The sequence below is a fragment of the Danio aesculapii genome, chromosome 23 (genome assembly GCF_903798145.1).
Source record: "Danio aesculapii chromosome 23, fDanAes4.1, whole genome shotgun sequence".
Classification (NCBI taxonomy): Eukaryota; Metazoa; Chordata; class Actinopteri; order Cypriniformes; family Danionidae; genus Danio; species Danio aesculapii.
This window is the reverse complement of record NC_079457.1, coordinates 16,221,475-16,244,537: the sequence shown is the minus strand read 5'-3', so window position 1 is coordinate 16,244,537 and position 23,063 is coordinate 16,221,475. Positions and strand designations below refer to the sequence as shown.

At 34.4% G+C, this 23,063-nt stretch overlaps 1 protein-coding gene across 2 annotated transcripts in view; it reads left to right on the top strand.

Annotated features, from left to right (window-relative positions):
- The first annotated feature begins 1,149 nt into the window (after positions 1 to 1,149).
- Positions 1,150 to 23,063, top strand: part of pan2 (poly(A) specific ribonuclease subunit PAN2) — a 28,526-nt gene continuing 6,612 nt past the window's right edge. For both annotated transcript variants that reach the window (XM_056449234.1, XM_056449233.1), the window contains exons 1-19: positions 1,150 to 1,230; positions 3,420 to 3,711; positions 5,414 to 5,583; positions 7,308 to 7,428; positions 8,278 to 8,355; positions 9,811 to 10,081; positions 12,714 to 13,059; positions 14,010 to 14,106; positions 15,011 to 15,130; positions 15,441 to 15,560; positions 17,069 to 17,197; positions 17,308 to 17,507; positions 17,621 to 17,769; positions 17,928 to 18,034; positions 18,483 to 18,581; positions 19,106 to 19,188; positions 19,850 to 19,991; positions 20,629 to 20,766; positions 20,841 to 20,900. In XM_056449234.1, the coding sequence (XP_056305209.1) occupies positions 3,430 to 3,711; positions 5,414 to 5,583; positions 7,308 to 7,428; positions 8,278 to 8,355; positions 9,811 to 10,081; positions 12,714 to 13,059; positions 14,010 to 14,106; positions 15,011 to 15,130; positions 15,441 to 15,560; positions 17,069 to 17,197; positions 17,308 to 17,507; positions 17,621 to 17,769; positions 17,928 to 18,034; positions 18,483 to 18,581; positions 19,106 to 19,188; positions 19,850 to 19,991; positions 20,629 to 20,766; positions 20,841 to 20,900 (2,712 nt within the window). In that variant the 5' untranslated portion in view covers positions 1,150 to 1,230; positions 3,420 to 3,429. The remainder of the gene's footprint in view (positions 1,231 to 3,419; positions 3,712 to 5,413; positions 5,584 to 7,307; positions 7,429 to 8,277; positions 8,356 to 9,810; positions 10,082 to 12,713; positions 13,060 to 14,009; positions 14,107 to 15,010; positions 15,131 to 15,440; positions 15,561 to 17,068; positions 17,198 to 17,307; positions 17,508 to 17,620; positions 17,770 to 17,927; positions 18,035 to 18,482; positions 18,582 to 19,105; positions 19,189 to 19,849; positions 19,992 to 20,628; positions 20,767 to 20,840; positions 20,901 to 23,063) is intronic.

The window sequence follows — 23,063 nt, the reverse complement described above, 5'->3', positions numbered from 1 at the left end:
CCCCAATTAGAGGACTTATCATTGAGGAAGTGAGAACAAAGCATGCAGATCACACACAGAATTTCTCCCATGAATATCAACAATTTGTGACTGATTAGCCGCTGACTTTATACTGTAGATTTGTTTATCTTGTATCTCCGGAAGGGGGATGAGGGGGTGGGGTTCGGGTGGTTCGAAAGACCGACCCCTCACTGACAAAGATCCAGAATTGGCCCATCCATACATGAGCTAATTTTGACTGCTATGACATCATAAATAGTGAAAATAACCCATTGAAAAAGGTTTTAAGACCAAGTGAAATCCTCTGCTGTCTGTCGCATTTGTGTGACTTTAGCTAATCAGTTTTGGCCAGTGCACACAGTTATTTTTCATGAGTTCAACATCCAGCTGTGCAGTTAAACATACAATCTGACGTAAGTGAAGTCATCTTTTGCTACTGTATTGTTTTTAAATAGAGAAAATAGCCTATTCTACAAGTAGCTTTTATTCTAAATCTTGAACCTTATTCTTTATACAAAAAATGACCAATGAAAAGGTGTGACGCACCAAAAGTGACCAATATTAAAATCAATTTCAATAATAACTTTGCTATTGATGTTGTCCATGAATTTTCACATGTACTTTTTTGGTATGATGACCATCCGACAAGCTATTTCAGCTAAAATAGAGCTTAAAATGTCAGTAAAATGCAGTAATTAATTAAACAGTAGCTTAAATGAGGCCTATAACTGCAAAAAGGTCCACTTTTTGAGAAAAAACAACCACCCCTTTCACCAGGCTAGCTACGGCCCTGAACTATACTACTCATAGACTGTAAAAAAGGTACTACTTCATTAATAAATACCTATAGCCTACATTATTTTCCACATCAGGCATTTTTTTTATTGATTTATATTTTGTTTGTGTAATTAGACGAGAAACTGAGTAAATTGTATTAAGAAATACCCTCATGTCTTTGGGTCGACACATCAAGTCACAAAATTAAGTTATACTGCTTTTTTTGAAAAAATAAGACGTTTTTTAAGAATTAAATATAGATTTTTCACTAAATTAAATGTTTCAAAAACAAACTGACAGATAGATGTTTAAATATTTCATCTATGACACAGTTAATGCGCCGGTGAGGATACCGGAAGCAGATTGTTCTTACCCGGAAGTGCGCGGTTGTTTTTGTTTTGAATGAAGCGAGTAGCATGAGCATATGGATTCGAAGATAACTGTAGTCTAAAGGTATGACTTATCTTGCAAAATTATTAAAAGAAACACATGTAATACTCTTTCTGATAGGCTGTTGAAAGCTAAATAAACCGTACACACATGCCAGGCGTCAAGTGCACAGGAAAAAAAACATGCACGTCAATTTAACGTTAAAGAAAAAAATCATCCAGACCCATTTATATTGTGACATAATTATCTTGTCGTGCACATGAAAACTATTACAAACCTTGATTATTTAACTTCCTACTTGTTTACGTGGATTAGTTAACAAGCAGGGAAGTTTGATTGTTTCAAAACGTGAGCTGTCTACCTAGAAAGCAGTTTTGTAGTCATGTAGTCGCTTGTTAAACGAATGATACCCAAATGTGTTGTCTAGCTATGCAGCTCAGTGGCTTTTAATAAGCTGCCATGAAGTCTCTATGACAGCTTGAACAGGTAAACAAACTAAAGCCTTCCCGTTTTGAAAAGGTAATTCTCACACAAATTAAGAAAGCATTTGTCAGGTTCAGTTTCTCTGGATTTATTAGTTATGGTTTTGAGTAAAATGTTTATGTTTATTTAATTCTTTGAAGGTCAGATAACATTTCCTTCGGTTATTATCATTTAGAACCATTTAATAAAGAAAATGTCCGATTTTTTTTCCACAGTAGCAAATTGTTTTTATTTGTTGTGATTGTAATCAGGGTTATTCCACCAAAAACAGTTTTCTTAACTCATCTGAATTAAAGGCTTCTTGTGTAGTGTGTGTTGTCTAAAAATGAATATAAACATACTTAACTGGAAGAAGTGACCTAAGTAGTTTACTAAATAATATATTTATAAATCATAAATTCATAGAAACTGAACCTTTTTGTGTGTATAATAATAATAATGATTCCTTACATTTATATAGTGCTTTTATGGACACTCAAAGCGCTTTACACATTTTTGGGGGGAATCTCCTCATCCACCACCAATGTGCAGCATCCACTTGGATGACGCAACTGCAGCCATATTGCGCACCACACACCAGCTGATTGACAGCCAATAACAATATGGGGACGGTTAGGAGGCCTGTGGGTAAATTTGGCCAGGATGCCGGTGTGGTGAGAAATCGAGTCTTCTTAGGACCCCAAATGACCCCAATCAAAAGTGCTTTTTATAGTCTTGAGATTTTAACAAGACTTATATTAGTAGCATTATTATTGGTAACTACAAGTTAAAGAAACACATAGTTAAAATAATTGTAATGTTTGTAAACATTTAATGATGTCTTTTTGATGTATTTATATGTAACATATAGTTACATAAGAAGTGGTAGCATGTTATAGGCTATCTAAAATAAAAGCATGAAAAAGAAATTATCCACGTTTTATGTCATTATAGCGCTTTTTAAAATTACATTACATACATTTAAATTATATATATATATATATATATATATATATATATATATATATATATATATATAACTCAATTTCATGACACCAGGGTTAAACCCCTACTTTTTTCAAAGGACGTCCTGGGATTTTTAATGACCACAGAGAGTAAGGACCTGCGGCGTTTAAAGTCCCTATCAATATACTGGGGCATTAGGACCCGCACAGACCACAGGGTGAGCACCCCCTGCTGGTTTCACTAACATCACTTCCGGCAGCAACCTAGCTTTCTTATGTGGTCTTCCATCCAGGTACTGACCAGGCGCAGCCCTGCTTAGCTTCAGTGGGTGACCATGTGAGAGCTGCAGAGAGCTAGTTGCCTAGATTATGCGTATTTTTAATAAACTGCTGTGATGTTTCATGCTATAACATGTCTAGAAACATCCAGTTTTCAATAATTACTTTACTGATGAAACAAACGTAGCAGATGTATTAGTAAAACATATTTTAATAATAATTTATTTAGTAAATTGATAATAAAACAGCAAGAACAATGTAATTATATAAAGATATATGTGTATGTTATGTGTCTAAAATCCAAAAGTATGGAAAAATAAACAATACTAGTTTTTATATCCATGTTTTAAGGAGAAACTGGAAACAGAGCAGTGAAACGAGCCATGAAACCAATCAATTATGAGGAATAATAAGGACAATAAACTTAATCAGTTAATAAATACTTTGTTGATGTATTAGGAATACTGGTGTGAAAGTAGACAAACAGGGATATATATTTATAAGGGACCTAAATGACCTAATTTCACAGTTTTTGTACCCCATCAGCACCGTCCTCATGATGAACTTCGAGGGTCTGGACCCGGGTTTGGGCGATTATGCGCCTGGCCTGCATGGTGGCCTGGAGCCCGGTCTGGACTCTTCCCTGGACCCACGGCTCGACCCGGCGCTGCTGCAGGGTGTGGAGATCGACCCCGATGGGCTGGCTGTGTCCGAGTCCGTGCACATAATGGAGGGGATGTACTCAGAGTTGCACAGCGTGGCGGCTGAAGTCGGGATCCCTGTGACGGCTACTCACTTCGACCTGCAGGAGGAGCTGCTCTGGATGGGGAATCACCGGGTGAAGAGACATGTTCATTACTGTATTTACACTGCTGCATGATTGTTTAGAATGCTACGATTATTTTGGGATGTTTGAAAGTTTTTTATCCTTCTTAAAGCTTAAAGCTATTTGAAGTGAAGTAGGCCTGTTTGTTAAATGTTATTGCACTATAAAATAACTGTAGAAGTAGTTTGTCATTTAATAATTTAATCCAGTTATTTTAAAGAGGAATTTTTAGCTTCATTACTCCATTCTTCAATTACATGATCCTTAAAAAATCACTCTAATATTAATTGATTATTATATATATATATATATATATATATATATATATATATATATATATATATATATATATATATATATATATATATATATATATATATATATATATATATATATATTATCATCCTATATATATTTTTACAGTTGAAGTCAGAATTATTAGCCCCCCTGTTTATTTTTTTACTCAATTTCTGTTAAACAGTGAGAAGATTATCTCAACACATTTCTAAACATAATAGTTTTAATAACTCATCTCTAACAACTGATTTATTTTATCTGTGCCATGATGACAGTAAATAATATTTTAGTAGATAGTTTTCAACATACTTTTATACAGCTTAAAGTAACATTTAAAGGCTTAACTAGGTTAAGACTATCGGAAAAAAATATAGCTTAAAGGGGCTAATAATTTTGACCTTAAAATGATGTCTACAATATTAATAATTGCTATTATGTAATAACTAATATTAATATATATATATATATATATATATATATATATATATATATATATATATATATATATATATATATATATATATATATATATATATATATATATATATATGTATGTATGTATATATGTATATATATATATATATATATATATATATATATATATATATATGTGTATATGTATGTATATGTATGTATATTACTGCATCTTGGATGGCCTAATTGAGAGTAGGTTAACACTTAAGTTTAATTTTTGGTCAAACCATCACTTTAATAATGGTGCTCATTATATTTAATTCTTATAGCAGTGTTTTTGCTTTGCAATTTCATTAAATATCTGTTCAGTCACTTTTGATCAGTTTAATCTGTCTTTGCTAAAAGTTTGATTCCTTAATTAATTTTATATTAAACTATTACACTCACTCTAAACATTTGAATATGAACATATCAAGATATTTTCCAAAAAAGTGTTTAATAAACACAAAAATAACACATTATATTGATTACTGAAGGACACTGAAGACTGGCAATTCAGCCTTTTCATAACAGGAATAAACTACATCGTAAAATATATTCAAATAAAAATAGCTCTTTTAAATTGGTTAATTATTTTTAAAAAAAATTGTCATTTTCCATTAAATAAATGCACTCTGGTGAGACTTTTTTCTAAAATATTATTAAACAAAACCTTTATTAATCATGCAGTGTGTATCATCTAGAAAAAACACTCTCAGAGCTATAAAATCAAGCAATATCCCTCAAAAATTCTGCATGAATGAATAAATGCTTCTATTGAAGTTGGGAGATTTAAGGCTAAAGTTTATTCTCGCTTCAAAAATTCAGCTGTGGTTTTGAAAGTGGTCTGCCACATCATCTCTGATGTACTTCCACATTGAGGTGATGTCATTTTATGCTTGAGTACGAGCTGCATTACTGACTTTTGGTGTGTTTGCTTTTGTTCTTTCCTGTATCGTAACAGGGACACGCGAGTTCCTTTTTTGGGCCGACAATGGGCCGCTACTCGTCTTTCCAAGTGCACATGACTGACGACGTTCGCCATATCCAGAGTATGGACACGGGGGTGCTGTTCCTGACCAAAAACAACCTCAGATGCCTCACACGAGGAGGTTTTATTATGTTTGACTATCCGTGAGTTGCACACCTTTAATAAATGCATACAATTTACAGTAAAAAATGACAAAAACATGGTAGCAGGCTAGCAGCATCTTTTAATTTATGATGAACTACTTTTAATTTATTAACTTAGGCATTGATAATATGTCAGCATATTAAATTATTAATATCAGCATTACACCACTGTAGATACACAGACAAAAACAATTCTAGGTGGTGATGAGAAAGTCAAAACATACTAATATGTACTACTAAACACGTCTTGTTAACATTTATGACATTAAAGCCCAAACTAGGGCCGCGGTATACCATCCTAAGAAGAGAGGGAGAATGATAGAGATGGTTTAGAGATTGTCATTTCAAATTTAATGTAATTTTATATTTGTTTGTTTTGTTTAGCTACAAAAAAGCTAGCTGAAATTAATTCTATTTAAATGGTGTAAGTTAGTTTAAAATGTATATACTGTCACCTGATGGATAGAGGACAATGCAGAGACTTTAAGCAAATTAAAGCAAAGGCAGATTCTGCTTGACTAGTGTTTTCAGCAATGAACTCCACTGTGCTTTAAAAGCGATTGTTTATGTTTTTATTGCAAGTTATCATTAAAAAAGTTATACTGCATTAGTTAATATGATTCAAAGTGATGTTTTTCTAATTGTTTTTAAATATTATGAAATAAATTAGGAAATTGCACGTTGTAACTTTAATGTAATACAGTTTGGTATATTTATCTTCTGCCCAAGGCTCTCGATATTTGGTTTTTGGCCCTTTATACGAAAACGTTTGGTCACCTCTGCACTAAAGTAATGCAATGAACATTATTAAACTGTAATGTGCATAACTTAGGAGAAAAAGTAAAATCAAGCAACGTAATTTCAACAAAATTTTCAAATGTCAGGCAGAGAGTTCTGGGAAGGTATTATTCTCCTTATATAGTATGGAAACGTTTATTGTAATTTTATTTTAGCATTTTTGTAGGGCTTTTTTATTAAAATCATGTTCAACTTTTACAGTGTACACTACCTGACTAAAGTCTTGTCGGCTATCCAAGTTTTAGGCACAAAAAATAATAACTTGACTTCTAGTTGATCATTTGGTATCACAAGTGACTTGTACGAAAGGCAAAGACCTTTAGATTACACTTATTTTACCAAAATATGATCATGCATTGATTTTTAATTATTTAATTAGGACAGTAAGGTCTGACTTTGCTTAGACAAAAGTCTTGCTGATGAATTTGCCCTCTCCTGTGGTTTGTAGTGTAATGGGCAGCACAAATGTCTTGACACCTCAGGCTGTTGATTTTGCCATCCACTCTGCAGATCTCTTGCACGCCCCCATACTGAATGTAACCCCAAACCATGATTTTTTCTTTCACCAAACTTGACTGATTTCTATGAGAATCTTGGGCCCATGTGGGTTCCAATAGGTCTTCTGTAGTATTTGTGATGATCGGGATGCAGTTCAACAGATGATTCATCAGAAAAATCGACCTTCTGCCGCTTTTACAAATGATCAACAAGAAGTCAAGTTATTATTTGTTGTTCTTACAACTGGGATTGATGACAAGATGTTTGTCACGTAGTGTACATTTATCACATAAATGCAGGTATAATCTCAAAACTCAAAGCGTAATGTCATATCAAATGCAGGCATAAGCTGTGCCTATTGCAATACAAGGTTTTATTTGCATGTGTATGCCAGTGTGTGAGTGTTTATTCTCGTATTTTGTTTTCAGAATGGAGGAGGGTGCAGACATGCACAGCTTGATTCTTACTGAAAATAACACCTTGTTAATGGGAGGCCTGCAGAATTATGTGGCTGAACTGGACCTCACCGCAGTGCAGGAAACTCAAAAAGTAAGATGTCTGCTGTTTTTGTTGTAAAAATACTGTTGTTGTTTTAAAAATAAAGAAAAAAATAATTGTTTAAAGTGGTTAACATACAAATGACATTTATTGCAATTTAAATATTTATTTATATTTGTACTAGTGCTGTTAATTGGGTAAGCTAAATTGGCTGTAGTGTATGTGTGTGAATGAGAGTGTGCGGGTGTTTCCCAGTGATGGGTTGCAGGTGGATGGGCATCCGCTGCGTAAAACATATGCTGGAGAAGTTAGTGGTTCATTCCGCTGTGGCGACCCCTGATTAATTAAGGGACTAAGCCGAAAAGAAAATAAATGAATGAATAAATTCATGCATTTATTAAGTACTATATATATATATATATATATATATATATATATATATATATATATATATATATATATAAAAAATATATATATATATATATATATATATATATATATATATATATATATATATATAGTACTTAATAAATGCTTAGTACACAGTTCTTGTAAATACAAAATTTTATGTATATATGTCAGCCTGATCTCATGAGGAAACGTAACTATTGTACTATTTGTCATCAGTTTAGTGGCTAATTCATACAAAAATGTACCATTTTAAAAAGGAGGCGTGGCACCAAACCCTGCCCCTAAACCCAACCATCATTGGGGGATGAGCAAATCGTGCTAAATTGGACAAATGAGTTTGTACGAATTCTTTCGATTTAACCACTAAATCAGAAAGTTCTGAATTACCGTGAGATAGCATTGATATATGATATATGTATCCAGGAAAAGGGTCATTTTTCTGCATGTTTTTGGACTTCTTTTCTAATTTCTTTATTACTGTCACTCTAGTTTACTGTTGAAGTGCCTGGTGTCGCCATCATGAGACAAACCAGTCGTTTCTTCTTTTGTGGTCACACATCTGGCAAGGTGAGTGCAGCAGCCAAGCGAAAATGGATGTGGAACAAATAGTTTCCTCCTTTCGCTTTTCCCACAGAATAGAGGGATGTGGTGTATGAAAAGTTTTGCCCTTAGCTCATGTGGGAATGTGCTGCCTACACTTCAGCTGTAAACACAGGTTAATACATACGGGCTTTTTCCTTTTGTTTATTCACACATTCCTCGTTTTCTCAGCTCAGACCAGTCGGTGGCTGGAATTTTCATCTTGTCCACAACATTAGGTGGAAGAGCTTTTTCATGCATGGATTCATCTGTCTCACCACGTCAGCTAAAACATCACGTTCATTAAAAACATGCTAAAAGATTGAGGTCTTTCATTAGTAACTGAAGTTACTGTAATTTGCCAGGATATTCAGACTTCATTGTGTTTTAGTATTTTAAGCTAACATATAAAGTGTATTACAATGTTTTCATACATTAGAATATATCCTGTTAAATTACATTTTCTTCTGAGCCAAAAAAAAGTTGTAATACTAGTTTTACTATTATTTACAAAAGATGCAACAATAGTTTATATAGTAAAAATACCTTGCCGGACATATTTACAGCAAAATTTATTTGATGACACATTAAACACTATTTAAGGATCACAGTTCATCCCAAAATACAAATTTATTTTGCTTTAATTAAATTAGTTTTACTTTGTCACTATCCTTTTTACCCATCTGTCTTTAAGAAGCTTTTAATAACTGAAAATATAATGTAAAATCACCACTAGTACAGGTCAGAATAAGTATGTTTCTTTATTTATGTATAAATATATTATTTGACACATTATTTGAAGGTAAAATAAATGAATTAAGTGAGGTTAGAGGAGGAATTTTCACTGTTCATTTTTTTCAAATATTTCTCAAATTATGTTTAACAGAGCAAGGCTATTTTCACAGCATTTCCTATTGTATTTTTCCTTTTTGGGGAGAGTCTTAGTTCTTTCGGTTTGACTGGGATAATAGCAGTTTTGCATTAAAAAAATAAAATTTTTAAGGTTAGTATTTCAGCCCATTTTTCCCCAACTGGCTACAGAAAAAACACTATTAACATATAGCTTACTTAAATAACCTAACCTGCCTAGTTATCTTTGTAATCTAGTAAAGCCTTTAATTTAATGACAAGTTAAGGATCACGTTTCAACCCCCAAAATACAAATTTACTTTCCTTTAATTTAACTTAATTTCTCACTATACTTTAAAGCACAGGTTGTCAGCAAGAAGCTTTTAATAATGTAAAATGTAATCAAATTTAATATCACTAGTACTTGTACTTGCATAAGTTTATATAAATGTATTATTTGACCTCTTACCCTTGTTTTTTCAAAGTACTTAAATAATATTGATAACCTTTACCGTGTTACAGTAATCTTTAAAGTGTATTGTAATCAATGTGAAATAAATATCTTGATGGTCATTTGTGCATTGTCTGTTTTAGGTGTCCCTTCGTGATCTGCGCACGTTTAAAATGGAGCATGAGTTTGATGCTTTCTCTGGCAGCCTGTCTGATTTCGACATTAACGGTAACCTCTTAGCGGCATGTGGTTTCTCAAGTCGCGGTCTGAACGGGCTGTCCTGCGATCGGTTCCTCATGGTGTACGACCTGCGCATGATGAGGGCCGTCACCCCATTGCAGGTTCACGTGGACCCCCTGTTTCTCCGCTTCATTCCCACATACACCTCCCGCCTGGCCATCATTTCACAAACAGGTTTGCTGCACGTGTGTCTCTGTCTGAAGTGATGTTTATCTAGCTATTATCACTGAAATAGACCGTTAAAATTATGATGTAAAGACATAAAAATTACACCAAACAACATTTAGACATCAAACACAATTTTTTTTCTTTTGCCAAATACGGTTGTTTTCTTATGTTAGAGTGGATAGCAGAAGTATAAGAAGTGACATATTATAACCAACATTTGTTTATACAGTGAAGAAAACTGACTGAACAAAAGCAAAAGGGATTTTTTGTGTAAATATTGTCATATAGATAATTGTAATCCATTACAAACTGTATCTATTAAAAATCATCTTACAATAACAGGATAATTTAACTAGTTTAACTGTAAGTTCTTGTCATAATTTGTTACCATTTTTAAATCTATAGCAAATTAACTCTGATAATGTGACAAATGTTGAACAGGAGTCTGAATAATATTTGGTTTAACCGTATATGAGATAGTATTTGTGTGTTTGTGGGAAGAAATGTTTGGGGATTTTTATTTTAGAGCTTGCCTGTTTATTCTATAGTATTCTTCTTCCATCTTCAGCTGTTGCTTAATCTAATTTTTCAGAAGCTCACTAATATAATATGAAGATATTTTTTGTGGCTTTTTCTGACATGTCTATACTGGATGTAAAAGTTCAACCTTATTTTCATTTCTGCTTTGGCTCTTCTCATATTGTCCACATTTTTACTTGGTAGGTCACATGAAGTGATTTTGCTGAATGTTCCGAACAGCGGGCCAGACGTGCATTGCAATATCCTTGCTTTAAAACAGTCTGATTGGTCAAAAACTGTATCAATCAATCAGTCAAACAATTAATAAATCCATATTAATTCATAATATATATATATATATATATATATATATATATATATATATATATATATATATATATATATATATATATATATATGCATGTATCACTATAATTTAAATTCTGTTTGTGAGTTTTGGAAAAAATTTAAAGTCTTTTAAAGAGGACTTTTTAAGTACAAACAATGTTTGGATTAAGTTTTTAACTACAAAAATAAAGTAACTGACATCAAAAGTCTTTAACATTGTCCTCACATATATGATGTCATAGATCTAAAACTAGGTTACATTTAGTTATAAGCAAATTAAAACCGCAATGCTGAAAACATTTTTTTTTGCCTTGAAATAAAATTAACTGAAATGAGCATTAATAAGAAATGAAAACATACTTTAACTGAAATAAAAAGCTTATTGTTAAGACATTTAAACATGCTTTAATTCTGTTAATTGATGAGGTAATCGTTTTCATGAAGTTTCACTTAAAACTAAAATTACTTTTTTTTATTATATACATCATTTAAAAAAAAAAAGATGTAAACAAAGAAAGAAAATAAATTAAAACGCTGGAAAAATAACTTATGAATGAAATGTAAAATGGAATTGAAAACTCAGAAAAAAACTTAATATCTACAACAAGTATGTCATTTTATATTTGGAAAATGGTTCCAAATTTCTCCCAGTACTGGGTTGTGGCTGAAAGGGCATCTGCTGAGTTAAACTTATGCTGCAATAGTTGGTGATTCATTCCGCTGTGGAAACCTCTGATAAATAAGGGACTGAGCTTAAGGAAAATGAATGAATGGTTCCAAATTTTCTTTCTAAATGTGCCTGGTAACATGCCGTACTGCTAATATGGCTAAATTTACAATGACTTTTCATTCTATCCAGAAAGAACTAAGCTTTGTCTTGAAAGCGCTCACTGTCAATGTAATAAATGCACATTTCTTATGCATTGTATAGTCAGGTGTCAGAATTATAACTCTTTTGTTCTGTAAAGATAGGAGAACTGCACTAATAGAAATATATATATTTTAAAAACAGAGCAGTAACACAGAGCAGTAACATGCTAGTCAATAAGTTGAATCAAGTTCAATCCACAACTATGAAACGTCAGAAATGTGCTGGTGCAATCTAGAAGTTTACATGCAAGTCTAGTTTGAACATGTTCTCTACTGGTCATTTCTCACATTTGGGGACGTGAGATTCACTTGTTTTGTTGTTTTGAGTGTGTCCAAATGAATATCATCCAAAGGCTCCGCCCCCTTTTGGAAAGCAGCAGCTCATTCTCATTTAAAGGCACACACACAAAACATGCGTGTTTTGAAACCCAAATTAGGGCAATTTTAAAAGCTGTTATAAATGATGATTCGTGGGGTATTTTGAGTGGAAACTTCATAGACAAAATTCTGGAGAAACGTAATACTGTATGTCCTCTTTAAGGTAAACATGAACTCAAAATTAACCGTATTGATTTTGTTAGCTCACATCATTAGTTTAATTGAAATCTGAAAATGCACTTCCTGTTTGTTTTCAGTTAAATCCTCAGATTATGTCTGTCTGAGGTATTGGGCGTGGTTTACATACTTAACCATGAACCGCCAGCTGTCAGTTTTGACAGTGCTATGATAACAAACAGAAATAGACTACTACTTTACTACATCCAATCAGCTTGAAGTAGAAAAAAAACAAGCTACGCCACCTGTTTTCCCATTTAACATTTTGTTTCTCTTGGAACTGCATCACAATATGAATAAAAAAATGTTGCAGCTTGCGGTTCATGTGTAACTGTATGTCTTGCAGGTCAGTGTCAGTTCTGCGAGCCCACCGGCCTGGCCAGTCTGGCTGATATCTTCCACGTCAACACGGTGGGCCAGCTGCTGATGAGTTTTGACGTGTCCTCCAGCAAGCAGGCTCTGTCATTCGGGGACTCGGGCGGCGGTGTGCATCTGTGGTCCAGCGCCCCAGAGGTGTCCTATAACAGCTACTCTAGAGACACAGAGCTGGCGCTGCCCTGCCTGGTGGACTCACTGCCGCAGATGGACTGGAACCATGAGCTGTTCCCTCTGTCTCTTCTGCCAATGCCTCTCACCAGCACTGAGCCCCTGCTATCTGACTGGCCCACCGCCCTCATCGCACCCAGCCCCAGGTACAACTGAGCTTTAATGGTTATGTGTTCAGCTGTGGTGAAAAATCAATTCTGCATCATTTCTGAGATTTCCAAAATGCATCGCTAATATCTTCTTTTGTGTTAAACAGAAGAAAGAAACTCAAACTTGATTGGAAAACAATAACAATGAGTACATGATGACGTTGTTTTAATTTAACTATCCCTTTTAAATTACTTAATGAAAATACAGTTGTTCATTGTTAGGTCTTATTAACTCACAGTGCATTAGCTCAGTGTTTCCCAACCCTGTTCCTGAAGGCACACCAACAGTACACATTTTCAACCTCTCCCTAATCAAACACACCTGAATCAACTTATCATAACATCAGAAGAGACTCCAACACCTGAAGTTAATGGGTCAGAAAAGGGAGACATCCAAAATATGTACTGTTGGTGTGCCTCCAGGAACAGGGTTGGGAAACACTGCATTAGCTAATGTTTGGCACAACTTTGGATTTGAATAATTATTAAATGTTGAACCATGATTCATTGATGTAGTACAAGTAATGGTTATTTATTCACTAACAAACATGAATTAATGGAAACTTATTGTAAAGTCCAACTAAATAAAGTTTTATTTTGTAATAATAATATTTTTCTTGTGTACTGCTTATTTGGGTGAAAAATCTGTTCACGCATAAACACATTTTTTCATAATGTGCACGATATGCATATTTCATTTCTGCACATCCCTGTGTCTTAGGGTTGTTGTGTAATACTGCCCCCTGCAGTACATCTCTGTAAATGTGCTCAATCTATTGTGATTTGCTTTTGGTATTTTTATTTAGTAGAGATGTATCTTTAATTTCGTTTTTCTAACGTCTTTTTTCTATGCCAATTTTCTTTACACAGTTTTTGCACACTAACTCTTAACAAATGGCATTTATTGGGGATGTTTATGGATGTTGATGTGTTTGTTTCACTGTCAGACGAGCCCCTCCAGTAGATCCAGAGATTCTGAGGACAATGAAAACTGTGGGATTTATTGGATATGCACCAAATCCTAGAACCCGTCCCAGAAACCAGGTAATTTTAAAAAAAAACATGGCAAGGCAAGTTTATTTATATAGCAGATTTCATACACAATAGTAATTCAAAGTGCTTTACATAAACAGGAATAAAAGAAACAAGTATAATGCAAAAACAACAAAGAATAAAGATTAAAACCGATTAAAATGTGTTAAAACAGATTTTAAAGGAATGAAAAAGAAAACAAAGATATAATAATGCGATCTGTCGGACATAGCACAGTGCTCATTCAGTAAAGGCACAGCTAAACAGATACCTTATGTTGGAGCACATCTGATCATTTCTGGAAGCTGATTCCAGCAGCGGGGGGTGTAGTAGCTGAAGGCCGATTCACTCTGCTTTGAGTGAACTTCAGGGAATTTTAAATTTACTCGATCCTAATGATCTGAGTTATTTGTTGTTATTTGGCGTGTATTCAGTGAGCATATCTGTAATGTATTGAGGTCCTAGCCCTTTTGGTGATCTATAGACGAGTAATAATACTTCAAAATCTATTCTGAATATAACTGAGAGCCTGTGTAAACAGGACAGGTGTGATGTGCTCTAATTTTCTGGTTCTGGTCAAAATCTTGGCAGCAGCGTTCTGGAGTCTTTTTAGAAAGGCCAGTGTGGAGTCCATTACAGTAATCCACCCTGCTGCTGATAAAAGCATGAAAAAAAAATACAAACTTGGTTCTTTGTATATATCCTAAACATGAAGAACTTTTAATATATTTTTTAAAAAGCATCACTAATAATGCGTACATGATCACTATACTCTTCATCAGTTTTGTTTTTCATATTCTGTAAGAGAAAAGTCATGTCATACATTAATGTAGCTGTGTCAGTTTGTGTCAATGTGTCAATCATTTCAGTGCAGTAATGCTGTGTAACCAGTATCTTGTTCCTCTTTTTTTGCCAGGTTCCTTATAAGATAAAAGATGTCGAGCTTGACTATGACAGCTATAATCAGGTGCCGGAGTCTCCCATTGGTCGAGACGAGGAGCCACATCTTTACATGGTGCCAAAGAAATACAGGAAGGTAGTGATGAGCTATTGTTGTTGTGCATAATCCTGTTCCGCATTATCCAAATAATGACATAACACTAGAGCTATTTTGCACATTACAGGTGTTTGCGTGCAAGTTATTTTTAGATCAGATGATGTTATGCCTTTTTTTGGAAGCGTTGCATGCGATACACATTAGTCCATTATTGCAGTAGTATTCATTTAATTCTGCAGACATATTGATAATTAATCATGGTGTCATGTTGCAGGCTTACTGGTGATTGTCATGTTTGTTATTTACATCTGAAATATTCCACCATTCTGAATTGACATGTTTTTGTCAGGTGACCATTAAATATTCCAAACTGGGACTGGAAGACTTTGATTTTAAGCACTATAATCGGACTTTGTTTGCTGGTCTGGAGCCTCACATACCCAACGCTTACTGTAACTGCATGATCCAGGTAAAACTACGAAACTACACAAATTCACACCTACTAACCACACATAACACACACATTTATGCCTTTAATTTATATCTATTATGTTGACTATATTATATACACAGCACATATATAAAACACACACACATATGGAATGGATTTAAAATTTATAGTAATGTGTTTGTGTAAAACATAGTTGTTCTCAGGGTTATGTTTAGAAGAGTAAATAATCAGTAGTTAATGGAATAACCTGATGATTGATTGATGAATGATTTTCATTGACAACCAGTTTAGTTCAGTTACTCCCCCAAAAATTAACTAGTTACGTTACTTAGTTACTTTTTGTAAGTAATACATCACATTACTTTTGAGTTACTTTTGCTTTACTTTTTATTACCTGGCTGAGACTTGATCTCTTTCAGAACTTGTTTTTTTTTAATAGATGAGCTCTCTAATGAACAATACACTGTATAACCTTTATTTACCTTTAAAAAAAGACATAAAAAATATGTATTTTATGATAATGTTATCTGAGAACCTCCTGACCCCAGAGCTATAGTATACATGCTGGATATACAGATTATTGAAAGATGTGTTTGCTGCTTTTGTACTATTTGTCTTAGGTAAAATCACTGTCCTTTAAGAATATAATCCCTTTTTCCGTTTCTTTGATGCTTTCAAAATAATTAACACATTCTCTCATTGACTGCCTGATTCATTGTGACTACTTTCAGCAATTTTAATTCAGCAATTTATTAATTAAACAAATTTCAAGCTTATCACGTTATATTTTCAAAAAAGTAACTCAAATGTTATTACTTTTTAAAGTAATGGGTTACTTTACTTGTTATTTAGAAAAGTAATCTTATTACGTCACTCACGTTACTTGTAATGCGTTGCCCCCAACACTGATCACAACTAATTAAAACATTTGTTGTCCTAAAAGTTGTTCTATTATTGACACATTTTTGGGGAATAAAAATTCTAAATTACAAGAAATGTTATCAGACCTTTATAGAATGAAACAAATATTACAATTCTACTGGACTCAAACCCATGCCCGAGTTTGTAACTTATTTTTTTAAATATTTATCTTATTTCAGATAACAAAGATTAGTTTTAACAAAAATTGTTGTGACTTCAGTTATTTATATAACTTGATGTACTAAAATAAAATATAGTAAAAAGTAAAGAGACATTAAAAAAATCAGCTAATAAAAATTACAAAGACAACAAATTAACGTCCACTTTTTAGATTTTTTCTAACTGCATATATCCATATATAATCCTTCTTAATAAATAGATTTAATAGTCTTTTTTATACTTATATGTAAATACTTTGTTTTCACTTAAATTATTCGTTATTAAACAACACAAGTGGTTTAAACATTGATTGTGTATATAAAGTGTGTGTCTGTGTGATTTATGTGAAAGTACAACATTCACATTTAAGTTCTAGCACTCATTATTAAAAATACTTAACTCTCTTTCTTTCTCTGTGCGTGCATGTGTGTGTGTGTGCTGTGCAGGTGCTGTACTTCCTGGAGCCCATCAGGTGTCTGGTACAGAATCACCTGTGCCAGAAAGAATTCTGCCTGGCCTGTGAGCTGGGCTTCCTCTTCCACATGCTGGACCTGAGCAGAGGAGACCCCTGTCAGGTGCGCCAGAGCTTCTCGTCCAATCAGAGTTCATCACCAGTTTGTGCATCATGATCATCAGCGATGCGTCACATTTATACCTACACACAGCATTTGCTTGTTCCCCTCAGGCCAGTAATTTTCTCCGGGCTTTCCGGACAATTCCCGAGGCATCTGCGCTGGGTTTAATCCTGGCTGACTCTGATGAGCAGACAGGGAAAGCCCGTCTGGGCCGTCTAATCCAGAGCTGGAACCGCTTTATTCTTGCACAGCTGCATCAGGAAACGCTGGAGCAGGAAGGGCCGCAGGCATACAGAGGAGCCAGCAGCAGGTGTGGACTCGTGCCCAAAGCAGAACCAATTTCTGTGGAAATCACTCTTAAGCTCTCTGATTTGACTGCAATAAGTTTACATAAAAATGGTTTGTGTTTTGTGCTCATGGCAGTGTGCTGAGTTCCTCAGGGGAGTCTGTGATTAGCCGGTTGTTTGGCTGTGAAGTGGAGAACAGCAGTCTGTGTTGTTGTGGAAAGGAGACGGTTCGCTCTTCATTGACGCTGCTGTTTACCATGCATTACCCTGAGCAGAGCTCTCTTGGTCAGTGATGCCAAACCGCACATTATTCACTCATTGATCCATCTATATAGACCAACTTTACCCACCTATATGGCCTTTTTGGTTCACTTAAAAGTTCTTGTTCTGTGAACTGACTACATTTATTGATTTTGTTTTGTTTTTTCATTTCATTTGGACAGAGAAGAAGATAGAGGAATATGACTTTGTAGATATCCTAAAGAAGAGTATCTGTCTGGAACAGAGCACACAAGCCTGGTGTGACAACTGTGAGAAATACCAGCCAACAGTAAGTCCTTAACTGCTATTACCATGCACACTGCAAAAAATGCTTTTCTTACTCGGAGTGTTTGTCTTGTTGTTTCTTGTCCAAATAACTAAATATTCTTCAATCAAGAAGCTTTTTCTAGACTAGTAAAAAGTAGTCAAAATGAAGTGAGTTTTTCTTTAAAACGTGTAAAACAAGCAAATAAATCTGCCAACAGGGTCAGCAAAATAATCTTATTTCAAAGTGAATTCAATACTTTTTTGGCAGATTATTTAGCTTGTTTTAAGGAAAATTATTTTTGAATTATTAACAATACTTTTACTTGTCTGGATAATGCTTCTTGATTTAAGAATTTTTAAATATTTGGACTGGAAACAGGACCCAAACTCATACTGACCCTAAGGTTTTAAACTGACGTGTATGTAAATGAAGTGTAAACACTAAATACTGTGCGCTGACTTATTTTTAGGTGCAGACCAGGAACATTCGCTGTCTGCCTGATGTTCTAGTGATAAACTGTGAGGTGAACAGTGCAAAGGAGGCAGAGTTCTGGAAGGCACAGACTGAGGTATTGATATCATTGTCAAAATACAATCATTAACTATTTATCATTGAAACCCTTAAGCAGGTCGCACACCAGAAGCACCGCTTGGCGACACGCCGTGCAGCGACACTCATTTCAGAATTCTAAAAATAGGTTTCTATCAGGGTACACACACCGGCGCCGCAAGTCAGGACACTGTTCATATTTCTGCCGCACCACAGAGCGCCATCTGATTAGTTTCATTTTAAATATCATGCGAATATGCACGTCTGGTGTGCGATACTTTCAACTGTCATGTGCGCGCGGTGCTGAGCAGTGCATCCAGTGTGTGACGCCCTTTAGAGTGTATTTTAGAGTATTTAGATTGTTGTGTTGACTGGTTGTTAAGACTTATTGGTGATTTATTTACAAACATTAAGATTTTCACATGTTAATCTGGTCAATATTGTGATAGTACTCTATAACTTGATAAAAGCTTCAGCAATTAATTGGAACAGGAAAGTTGAAGCTTTCAGTCAATAACTCGGAGATACTCTTTTGGTTGGCAGTATGTGTTCAACAAAGCTCTGAAGAAAGAAGCAGCAGAACCTCCCAAACCTAAAGAGCCTTTACCTACAGAATGGTGTTTGGAGTAAGTGGATATGAAAAGTGAATATTAGTACTACATACATTCTAAAAGTAATCTTTTATAATAAATACATAAAAATAAATAAATAACTTTGAATAATTGTAAAAATTAGTGCTGGGCAAAAATTATTTGCGGTTAGTCGCAACCAAAATTAAAGTTTGTTTTGACATCTAAATGTGTGTATTGTGTATATTTATTATGTGTACATATAAATGCACACACATATACATATATTTCATTTACATGTTTATTTATATTTAGATATTAAATATATGTGTATATGATATAAATTATGTATACATTTAAATATCTATGTAATAAAATAGTTTTGTATAGTTTTGTTTCTATCACCCATACATAATAAATAAATAAATATATATATATATATATATATATATATATATATATATATATATATATATATATATATATGATATATATATGTATATGTATGTATATATATATATATATATATATATATATATATATATATATATATATATATATATATATATATATATATATTACACACACATATATATTATGTCAAAAAAACTTTAATTTTGGATGTGATTAATTGCGATTAATCGTTGCCCATCACTTAATAAAAATATAAAACTTAAAATATAGTTTATTACTATAAATCTTATTTTTTTTCTTTCAGAGAAGAGCTGTGCAATGTGGAGGGCTTGACCTTTGACACTCAAGCAGAGGACATGAGGCATGTGTGGATTCCTCTCAGTCTGAGGATGTGCATCAGTAAGGCTCAAGGCCTGGAGGTCAGCAGCCTGACTGAGGGAGAGGAGGTGAGTGACAACTTTTTTTTATGAGGTCATAAAAATCTTCAATAATCACATCAAGAAATTTCAAACATGGGACACAAACAGTTGAAGCCAAAATGATTAAGCCCTCTTGTGAAGTTTTTTGTTTAAAACATTTTCTAAATGATGTTTAACAGAGCAAGGACATTTTCACAGTATTTGCTATAATATTTTTTCTTCTGGAGAAAGTTTTATTTGATTTATTTCGGCTCGAACAAAAGCAGTTTTTAATTTTTTAAAAACCATTTCAAGGTCAAAATTATTAGCCCCTTAAGCTATATATTTTTTCGATAATCTATAGAACAAACCATCGTTATACAATAAATTACCCTAACCTGCCTAAATAACCTAGTTAAGCCTTTAAATATTACTTTAAGCTGTATAGTAGTGACTTGAAAAAATATCTAGTCAAATATTATTTACTGTCATCATGGCAAAGATAAAAATAAATGAGTTACTATAAATGATATATACAATTGTTAATTAAAACTATTATGTTTAGAAATGTGTTGAAAAAAAATCTCTCCATTAAAAAGTATACAATGGGGCTAATAATTCAGGAGGGCTAATAATTCTGACATCAACTGTATGAATTTGGCTTGTGTCTTATTCCTTTTCATAGCTGACTGAAAGTGAAGAGGCAGAAGGAGCGTCCATCTACGATCTGTTTGTCACCGTGTCACATGTCCAGGATACTCGGACTGGAGGAAACATGGTGGCGCACATTAAAGTGGGCGAGACTTATCATCAGCGCAAAGAGGTGGGCAAATAATGAATCTCCAAAAGAAAAAACTGTGAATGAGGAACAAACTCAATTTTCTGTCTCGCTTTCAGGGAGTTACACACCAGCAGTGGTATCTGTTCAACGATTTTCTGATTGAGCCCATTGATAAGGTAAAAACACACCAAATATCGCAAATCTTTTTAAAGGGGTCATGAGCTGATCAAATGAATATAAATTCTGTTGATCTTTAGACATCTTCTGACATAAAAACATGTATATGCACAGAAATTCTAATACACAATTTTTACACATGTATCTATTACTTTTTACCACAGTTTTTAACATCATATACTGTATAAGGGTTAAAGTGAAAAAAGAAAAGAAAAAGAAATTCTCTTGTTAGTCTATATTGAAGCTAAACTGCCAACGTGACAAGAAAAAGACAGTCTTACTGATCTCAACATTAGTGAGGAGTATACCTGTCAACCCTCCCGTTTTTCCTGAGATTCACACTTATTTTACCATTCTGTCATCATGGGAACCCTTATGAGCAGAAACGGTTAGGAAAGCAATTGAATGCTTGCCATTATAGATCCGTGCATTCCACTAAAAGTGACATGTCGGTATTCCTTATTTTCACATCCCAATGTTGACAGGCGTGGTAAAGAGTGAATAACTTATATTTTCAATGAAGATCCAGAATGTGACAGTAAAGGGCTGTCAGGCCATTGATGTCAGGCTAGTTTGTTTTGTGTGTTCTACAAGTCGCTTCTTGTTAGGCTCATGTTGGAGTGAGTTTTCCTGATGCATAATGTAGAATCAGGTTCGACTGTCGGTAAAAGAGAGTGCTCTGATTGGCTGTTCAGTTATGAATCAGGGTGTACAAACAAAACTTGAAGTAAAGAAACTAAACAAATGATGCAACATGCAAGTCAAGAGGAAACACAAAGAATCTGGCTGCATTTCAGCAGATTTCTTAAATATTTACAAACATTCATTCATTTCCCTTTCGGCTTAGTCCCTCCATCAATCAGGGGTCGCCACAGCGGAATGAAACACCAACTTATCCACCATATGTTTCACGCAGCGGATGCTCTTCCAGCCACAAGCCATCACTGGGAAACATCCATGCACACTCAATTCACACATTCAATTCACACACTCATAAACTACGGTCAATTTTTTAGCATACCCAATTCACCTGTATCACATGTCTTTTGGATTTCTGGGGGAAACCGGAGCACCTGCAGGAAATCCACGTGAACACGGGGAGAATATGCAAACTTCACACTGAAACGCCAACTGACCTAGCCGAGGCTCGAACCAGCAACCTTCTTGCTGTGAGCCGAAAGTGTCACGTCGCCCTATTTACAAACAATATAGATTTATTATCAGATATATTTGTACAAGTGAACCCTTCTCTGGTGAGAGAAATCTACTGTGAAAATGGTGCGTAAATGCAGCTTTGTTTATGACTTTTATGTGTGCAGCACTAGTTCTGGTATCCCTTTGTGGAACGATGATATAAAGACTGCCACCTGCAGGTATGAAAAGGCACATCTTCTCATGCAGGCAGAGAATGTACTGTGGTCCCTTGCGATTCACTTATCGCGGCCTCGCAGTTTCGCAGATTTTTTGGTGCATCTTGACATGCTTTTTTACAGCGTATTATGTTCTGCGTCCTGATTGGCTGTAGACCATTGTCAGACCAATGCGTTCAGCCTGCCAAATTTACAAAAAAGTTTGTTCGCTAGCAGTGTGACTCTGAAGTGCTGTACTGTATGTTTGCAAGTTTTCTCCCCCAACAGACCCCACAATGTCAATGAAAGATTCTGCAACGTCAGAGGCACCTGCAGTAACACCCAAAAGGCAGAGGAAGATGTTAACCATTGCGCAAAATGTTGGACTTCTGAACATGCTAAAGGAAGATAGAAGTTATGCGGACACCATTACGGATTAAATGAATCTTGGTTCGGTTATTTCGTTCGGCTGACTACTTCTCGGATTTCACGTATTGCGGGATATTTTTAGAAAGTAACTCAAGCGATTAATGAGGGACTACTGCATATTCTTATTTCAGTCAGCTGTCGTCCGTTTGGTGTGTTCATGCACAGCTTTTTTGACGCAGATGATGCAAGGTGACAGCATAGTCACTGCTAGTTCTTTGACTTTGGTTTGGTGTGTTCTTAAGCCCTTCAATTCATTATACAGCAAATTTGCTTACCAACAAGGCATAATTCGATGCTGGATTTTGCAATCAATTCACAAACCTGTCTAAATTAGGATGTATTGTGATGTAAAAATATAAGTGGAACTCAGAGAGCCAAACAAAA